The following is a 9,230-nucleotide window of genomic DNA, read 5'->3' as shown; positions in this document are numbered from 1 at the left end:
TCCAGCACCAGCGAATAGTAGTTCTTGAAGGTGGACACCAGCTTGAAGGGGACGTGGGGTGTTAGTGAGCAGGTCACCTCCCCATTAGCTCCAGAATCTCGGTCAGACACATTAATCAAGGTGATGACTGTGCCCGGCTGAGCATTCTCTGAGATAGGGAGAGACAGGGAAGTAACAGTCAACTCAGGAGCATTATCATTAGCGTCCAAAACTTGCACATGAACTGTACAGTGACCAGCTAGTGGTAGGGAGCCTTTATCGATCGCTTCTATTCGAAGTTTGTAGGTTTTACTTTCTTCAAAATCGATATGTCCTATTGCTACAATTTCTCCGTTTATGGCATCAATGTAGAACTTAGATTTTATATCTGGGGAAACATCACTAGAGAATGAGTAAATAATATCAGCATTCGAGCCTTCATCCAAATCTGAGGCGTTAAGTTTAATTACCAAAGTTCCATTGGGAATATTTTCTGGTAATTTCACGGCATAGAGTGTTTTATCGAAAGCGGGGGCGTTGTCATTGGCGTCCAGCACTTTGATGAGTAACTGAACGGAGCCAGTCAGCTCAGGTTTGCCTCTATCAGTGGCCGTGAGCAATAAATGAAGTTCCGGAGATTGTTCCCTGTCTAAAGGTTTCCGTAATACAAGTCCAAGAGGTTTTACCTGTGCGTCATTTGTTGGTACGTCCAGAGAGAAAAACTCGTTCGGGCTCAGTCTGTAAGTCAACAGAGCGTTCTCCTCGATATCTGCATCCGAAGCGTCCTCTAGTGGAAACCGAGAGTCTAGCATCCTGGATTCTGCTATAAACAGATTCTTTTGTGTCTGGGGGAACACAGGCGCGTTGTCGTTAATGTCCTTCACCTCCACCTCCACATGGAAGACCTGCAGCGGCCTGTCCACGATCACCTCCAGGTGGATGCTACACTCCGCGCTCCGCCCGCACAGCTCCTCCCGATCGATCCGAGAATTCACAAACAAAATGCCATTCTGCAGATTTACCTCCAGAAGGTCCCCGTGGCCTTTGGACGCCACCCGGAACAGGCGTGGTATGAGCTCCGTCAGCTCCAGCCCCAAGTCCTGGGCGATGCGACCCACGAAGGTGCCGTGTTTAGCCTCCTCCAGGACCGAGTAGTGGACCTGGCTGCTTCCAGTCTCCCAGACTGTGAGAATTATAAAAAACAGCAGTCGATGCCGGTGCTCCCGGTCGCCTCGATTCGAGTACACCATTTCAAATTGTTTTTTTTTTTTTTTCATTCAAATCGTAACGTGTCTCAAAATCTGGAGGAATCTTCTCATCTCTTCCTTACTATCCTGAAGCGCTCGCCATTGTTCGTCGGCTTAGAGAAACAGAATGAGTCGTCTTTCCAGTATGAAAACGGATGACTTAGTCTTGTCTTGAATGAGAAAATTTCGCGGTAAAGAGCGACATCATGTGGCCAAATAGTAAGTACGGACTACAAATACTAACTTTCTATTAATAAGTGTTGTTTATTTTAACCTCTGATTTTTTTCCCTTCAGTTTCGTTAAAGCACAGGACCACAATTCTCATGCTTACTGAAAGCAGTAAGAAACTTAACTTCTAAATCTTTAGTGTGACCATTACTGTGGTCTCCTTATGCCTTGAAAACACATTTTCTTACAGTTTTAAAATAAAAATCTGACAATAAAGTGAATCACGGCAGGAACACTAAAATATTTTAAAATATTTGCTCAGAGTTCAGGTTACTCCATTTTCTTAGGTTTCTGTTAAGAGAACTCTTGGTCCCTCTTAGGAATCCAAGATCTCAAGTATTTACTAGCGGAAGAAAAACTTAGAAGCATTATTTGTTTGTTTTTAGGAATCAAGGGATATAAGCAACTAATTCATATACTTCTGAAAAAATACAATAATAGAAGGTTTAGGGAATCTTTGAAGAAGAATCATTTGTATTAAATGAATTTTGCATGGAGGAAGTATTCTGAATTTCTCTTTTCATCAGAATTTATAAACTCTGTTCCAAAAGTTTGTCATTCTTATCTCTTTATTCTTTCCATCCTTTCTAAGCTCCACATTTTATGGATATCTACCTGTTTTTACAACCTCCAATTTAACTTGGATCCTTATTTCATAACAAATTTATTTCATTAGATAAATGTTGGTGCTCATTTGTTAGACTTAGAGCAGTCCTTTAATCAAGTTTGAGGTGTTTTATCCTTTTTAATTTTACTTCACAGAGCAAATTTTCTTGAATGTTTCATTCTTTTCTTTCCAAGTGCAAATTAAATAATTACACCCATATTGTTTTCCAGTTTTGATACCTGCCTAAATGAGTTTTATCTAACTTGTATATGTTTTCAATTAGCAAAAAATTGACAATAAAAACACAGAAGCATACCATTTATGTAGTAACATTAAATAAAAGCATGTCGAATTTTCAAAACTACATTTCTCAAAACTAATTGTCATTAATACCATTTAGTCATATAACTTATAGTGGTGTAGCTTTATAAAAATATTTAAGACTGATTGGTAGTCTTAGTCTTAACTTAGATTTCCTTTTAAAATGGAGAAGAGGGGAGCTAGTTGTGAGTTAAACAGTATTTCAAGATGGCATGTTGACTATAAACTCAAAAGGTACATTGATACCTGTTCTATAAACAATAAATATGAATATAACTTACTTAAGCCTACTGGTTCACATTTTTTAAAAATCCTCATTTGTTTAGATTTAAGTACTATAAATGGTTCTTGAAAGTCTATTGTGGACATATTAGCCCAACTAGTTGGGGGGTGCAGGAGTGAATTATGTGACCATCCAAATCAGACGCTGATTTAGAGTAAAAAAAAATCAAGCTATATTACAAAAAATTTACAGCCATAAGTAACATAATCAGTCACTCAGATAATACCACTTCCAAAGCTTACATCATCCTGGCGACCCTCCTTTTCTGTTTTGACTTACACATACCCTTCTATTAAATAAGCAAAAAGTATAAATGTTCAATAAAATTCTGGAAGTCACTGAATTCAGTTCTGAATGATAGTATCTGGATGACAGTAGTTTGTGCATTTGATATTGAAATCACTTTCATTACAAATATTTCCTTAATTCTAGGTCAGGGAGAGGTAAAAGCGGAAGAACATGATTCCCAAATGCAGAATCCTGAGTTATGAAGCATCCAGATGAATGTGTGCATGCATGCTGCAAACTCACTTTTTGCTGGAATGTTATATGCTACTGCTCACATGACCTGGAAGTCTTTTTTTTTTTTTTTCAGAGGAAGAGCATGTGCACACACAAGCATGGGTGGGAGAAGGACAAAGGGAGAGGGAGAGAGGGAATCTTAAGCAAGCCCCACACTGGGCTCCATCTCATGACCCTGTGATCATGACCTCAGCTGAAATCAAGAGTCAGATGCTTAACTGACTGAGCCACCTAGGTGCCCCTGAAAGTCCTTATTAAGAGAGGGCATTACTAGCTCCAGGATGATCTGGTTGAAGATTGGTTACACTAGTAACTTTCTTTCTTCATTGCCCATTTCTGCCAAGATTGAAGCTCTGTTTTTGTTTTGAAATCTTGTCCTGAAGGGTTTGTTGCCATGTTCCAATTTTCTGTTCCAACTATGTTCAGTGGCAATAAGTGGTACACCAGAGCCACAAGAACATCTGAGACTTCCTTGTTGCGGGATGGCGTTCTCAAAGGGTGCACTACTTAGAGGCCACCAAACAGAGCCCAGCATGAGGCTCCACAACCTTTTGGCCCTCCATAGTGCTTCTGCCTCCTGATTCTGCCTAATGAGGTCTAAATATTGCTGCTACCCTGGATTACTTCAAGAGCTTCTTATTGTGTTATTTTGCCACAACCCCATTTATCCATCACTAAATCTTCCTGAAATACACCTTTTATTCCTGTTGCTTCACACTTTTAGTTTTCAGATGACTTCAGAGGTGGGTCAAAATTTCTTAGTCTAGGGGCGCCTGGGTGGCTCAGTGGTTAGGTTAAAAGCCTCTGTGTTTGGCTTAGGTCATGATCCTGGGGTCCTGGGATCAATCCCCGCATCAGGCTCTCTGCTCAGCGGGGAGCCTGCTTCCTCCTCTCTCTCTCTCTCTCTCTCTCTCTCTCTGCCTGCCTCTATGCCCACTTGTCTGTCAAATAAATAAATAAAATCTTTTAAAAAATCTTAGTCTAGTACTCTAACTTATCCAACCCCTTTTTCACATATTACTTTTCCTGCCTTATCTCATACTCTTTCCTGTAAGAACCATATGTTTTGACCAAAGCAGACTATTCTGTTTCTAGACACATTGGGATTTTCTGTGTACATATTTACTTAAGTTTGTCTGTTCCCAGGAATGCCCATCATGTTCCATATTCTCTCAGAGAAAACTTCTCCATTAAAAAAAAAAAAAGATTTTATTTATTTATTTAGGGAGAAAGAAAATCTCAAGCAGACTCCACATTGAGCGTGGAGCCTGATGTGGGGCTTGACATTCTCCAGAATAGGTCACATAGTGGGTCACAAACCAGTCCCTAACAAACACAGAAATACTGAAATCATACCACGTACCTTTCCTAACCACAATGCTATGGAACTACAAGTCAACCATAAGAAAATGTTTGGAAAGACCACAAATACATGGAGGTTAAACAATATGTTACTAAACAATGGATGACTCAACTAGGAAATCAAAGAAAATATTTTTTTAAAAAGTACATGGAAACAAGTGAAAATTAAAATATGATGGTCCAAAACCTTTGGGATGCAGCAAAAGCTGTCTTAAGAGGCAAGTATATAGTAATACAGGCCTTACTCAAGAAGCAAGAAAAATCTCAAATAAATAGCCTAAACTTATACCTTAAAGAGCTAGAAAAGAACAACAAATGAAGTCCAAAGTCAGGAGAAACAAGGAAATAATAAACATTAAAGAAAATAAATGATAAAGAAACTAAAAAAGCAATACAACAGATCAATGAAACCGGAAGTAGGTTCTTTAAAAAAAAATAATAAAATTGAAAAACTTCTAGCCTTAGCAAAAACAAAAGGACCCAAATGAAAAAAAAATCACAAATAAGAGAGAATAAATAACAACCACCACCACAGAAATATAAACAATTATAAGAGAATATCATGAAAAACCATATGCCAACAAATTGGACAACCTGAAAGAGATGGATAAATTCCTAGAAACATAGAAACTACCAAAACTGACACAGGAAGAAATAGAAAACTTGAACAGACCAATAACCAGTAAAGAAATTGAATCCACAATCAAAAACTCCCAACAAAGTCCAGGGTCAGAGGGCTTCAAAGCAAATTCTGCCAAACATTTTAAAAAGAGTTAATACCTATTCTACCCAAACTATTCCAAAAAATAGAATAGGAAGGAGAATTTTTTATCTCATTCTGTGAGGCCAGCATTACCCTCATGCCAAAGCCAGATAAAGACTCCATTAAAGAAGAGAACTGGGTGGCTCAGTGGGTTAAGCCACTGCCTTCGGCTCAGGTCATGATCTCAGAGTCCTGGGATCGAGTCCCACATCGGGCTCTCTGCTCAGCGGGGAGCCTGCTTCCCTCTCTCTCTCTCTGCCAGCCTCTCTACCTACCTGTGATCTCTCTCTGTCAAATAAAATAAAATAAAATCTTTTTTTAAAAAAAAGAAGAGAACTACAGGCCAATATTCCTGATGGACATGCATGCAAAAATTCTTAATAAAATATTAGCAAACGAAATCTATTTAATACATTAAATACATTAAATAATACATTTAATACATTAAAAAAATCATCCACCATGATCAATTAAGATTTAGTTCTGGGCTGAAAGAGTGATTCAATTTTTACAAATCAGTCAACATGATACACAACACTAACAAAAGAAAAAATAAGAACCATATGATCCTTTCAGTAGGTGCAGAAAAAGCATCTGACAAAGTACATGATAAAGACCCTCAACAAAGTAGGTTTAGAGGAGACATACCTCAACATAATAAAGGTCATCTATGAAAAACCCACAGCTAGTATCACCCTAATGAGAAAAAAAACTGATAGCTTTTCTTCTATGGTCAAGAACAAGACAAGGGTGTCCACTCTTACCACTGTTACTTAATGCGGTACTGAAAGTCCCAAACAGCAATTAGAAAATGAAAGGAAATTAAAGGCATCCAAATCAACAAGGAAAAAGTAAAATTTTCATTATTTGCAGATGACATGATACCTTATATAGAAAACCCAACAGATGTCACCAAAAAATTTCTAGAACTGATGAATGAATTCATTGGAGTTGCAAAATATAAATTCAAAATACAGAAATCTGTTGCATTTCTATATACCAAGTAATGAAGCATCAGAAAGAAATTAAGTAATAAATCCCATTTACAACTGCACCAAGAACAGTAAGATACCTAGGAATAAACGTAACCAAAAAGGTAAAAGACATGTCCTCTGAAAACTGTAAAACATTGATGGAAGAAATTGAAGATGACAAAAATATAAAGATATCTCCTACTCATAGATTGAAAGAACAAATATTGTTAAAATGTCAGTACTACCCAAAGCAATATAATGCAGTCCCTATCAAAATATCAGCAGCATTCTTCACACAGCTAGAAAAAACAATCCTATCATTTGTATGGAACAAAAGAGACCCCAAATAGCCAAAGCAACTTCAAGAGCAAAGCTGGAAGCATCACAATTGTGGACTTTGAATTATATTACAAAGCTGTAGTGATCAAAACAGTATGGTTTTGGCACAAAAGCAGACACGGAGACCAACAGAACACAATAGGAAACCCAGAAATGAACACACAAAACCATATGGACAATTAATCTTCAACAAAGCAGGAACGAACATCCAGTGGGGAAAAGACAGTCTCTTCAACAAATGGTATTGGAAAAACTGGATAGCAACATGCAAAAGAATGAAACTGGACCGTTTTCTTACATAAAATAATACACAAAAATAAATTCAAAGTGGATTACAGACCTAAATGTGAGACTTGAAATCATAAAATGTCAGGGTCACGCCCCTAAGATGGCGCCGGCTACATAGCACGGACAGCCTGAAAAACATCCGCCCTGGCCACACATGACCTCGTGCTCGTCACATGAACACCGCATGCCATCACTGCCTAGGAATCCCAGATACCTCCTGTTCACGTGAACACCTCTGTGATTGGCTGTTATGCCCTATATAAGGCAAGGGAACTTCCCCGCAGAGGAAAAAAAAGATCGACCAGGGAATAAACAAGAGCTTGTGCATCGACCTGTGTGTGTGTTGGTGTTGCGTCATCTCTGCAGGCAGGGAGAGCGGGACAATAAAAATCCTAGAGAACACAAGAGGTAACATCTTTGACGTGGACATAGCAATTTCTTTCTAGATATATCTCCTGAGGCACGAGAAACAAAAACAAAAACTAATGGGACTTCATCAAGATAAAAAGCTCCTAAATAGTGAAGGAGTCAATCAACAAAACTAAAAGGCAACTTACAGAATGGGAGAAGATATTAGCAAACTACACATCTGATAAAGGGTTGGTATCCAACATACATTAAGTATTGTAAAACCCAACACCCAAAAATGAAAAATCCACATAAAAATAGGCAGATGACATGAATAGACATTTTTTCAAAGACATGTATGTGTCAACAGACATATGAAAAATAACCAACGTCACTAATCATCAGGTAAATACAAATCAAAACTATAATGAAATATCACTTCATACCTGTCAGAATGGCTAAAAGCAGCAACACAAGAAACAATAGGTGTTGGCTAGGACCAGAAAAAAGAGGAATTCCCTTTCAGTGGGTGGAAATGAAAACTGGTGTAACCAACTCTGGAAAACAGAATGCAGGTTCCTCGAAAGCTAAAAATAGAACTAACCTATGATTTAGCAATTGCACTACTGGGTATTTACCCAAAGGATACAAAAATACTAATTCAAAGGGATACATGCACCCTGATGTTTTATAACAGCATTATCCACAATAGCCAAAAATGGAAACAGCTCAGGTGTCCAGTGACTGACGAATGGATAAGAAAATGTGATTTGTTATTTGTTATTTGTTATTATACATATATATATACAATGGAATATAACTCCACATAAAAAAGAAAACTATCTTGCCATTTTCAGTAATGTGGGTGAAGCTAGAGAGTATCATGCTAAGCTAAATAACTTAGAGAAAGACAAACCCCATATGATTTCACTCATATGTGGAATTTAAGAAATCAGCAAAGGAAAAAAAGAGCGAAAGGGAAAGAGGGAGAGAGGCAAACCAAGAAACAGACTCTTAACCATGGAGAACAAACTGATGCTTATCAGAAGGGAAGTGGGTGAGTGATGGACTAAATAGATGACCCAGATTAAGGAAGTCGACTTTTTTTTTTTTTTTTTTTTTTTAGGAAGTCGACTTTTGATGAAACCCGAATTTTGTATGAAAGTGCTGAATCACTAAACTGTACACATCAAACTAACATAACAGTTAAATAACTGGAATTTAAATAAAAACTTGATTCAATCTCTATTTTTTTTGTGATAGAGACAGTGAGCAAGTAGGGAGCCCAATGGGAACTTGATCCCAGGACCCTGGGATCATGACCTGAGTGGAAGGCACAACTGAGCCACCCCGGCACCCAAATAAAAACTCTTTAAAAAGAAGAAATATTTACAAAAGAAGAAGAAGAAGAAGAAGAAGAAGAAGAAGAAATAAATTCTCCATGAAAAGCAACACACCAAATAAAATTCAAACATAAGAGATGTGCAGTGTCTGAGGAATATAAATTTTATATGAATTTACTTGATCAAGTGCAAGTTCCCTTGAATTTCTATTTAACCACTATTTGGATCAAATGCAAAGAAATGAAAATTCTACATAATAATTAGAAAAATGCTACTACGTATGCATATTAAAAATGCACCACAAATAGATACAATGTCTGATTACAGTTTAAATTAAGACTAATAACAAACTAAATAGATTATAATACTTAACAGAAAAATGAACAGATTATCTTAAGGAAATTTATTCAAATTTTTAAAAAATGAATAATGTAAAGAAAAATTCTACGGAAGGATTTACTATTTCATGTACGTGTAACTGTTAATTAAGAAAATTCAGACTTACCTTGGCACAATGCTCATCATTTAAATCCTGTTGCTCGCTCATATCCCCCACTACCAGAGAGGGTGGATGACTAGGACTGAAGGCCATGAGGTCGGTCTTGGGAGCGCCCTCCCCAGAGCA

At 37.5% G+C, this 9,230-nt stretch overlaps 1 protein-coding gene across 1 annotated transcript in view; it reads right to left on the bottom strand.

The window, feature by feature from the left end:
• LOC132027551 (protocadherin alpha-6-like) overlaps positions 1-9,230 on the bottom strand; it is a 17,146-nt gene that overhangs the window by 3,585 nt on the left and 4,331 nt on the right. Inside the window, exons 2-3 of the mRNA XM_059416354.1 lie at positions 9,111-9,218; positions 7-1,241 (exon numbers count right to left, since the gene is read on the bottom strand). Coding sequence (XP_059272337.1) covers positions 7-1,241; positions 9,111-9,218 — 1,343 coding nt within the window. The remainder of the gene's footprint in view (positions 1-6; positions 1,242-9,110; positions 9,219-9,230) is intronic.

This window comes from Mustela nigripes, chromosome 12 (genome assembly GCF_022355385.1).
Source record: "Mustela nigripes isolate SB6536 chromosome 12, MUSNIG.SB6536, whole genome shotgun sequence".
NCBI classification, from domain to species: Eukaryota; Metazoa; Chordata; class Mammalia; order Carnivora; family Mustelidae; genus Mustela; species Mustela nigripes.
Note: the sequence above shows the minus strand (reverse complement) of the source record. Positions and strands in the feature narration are given on the sequence as shown.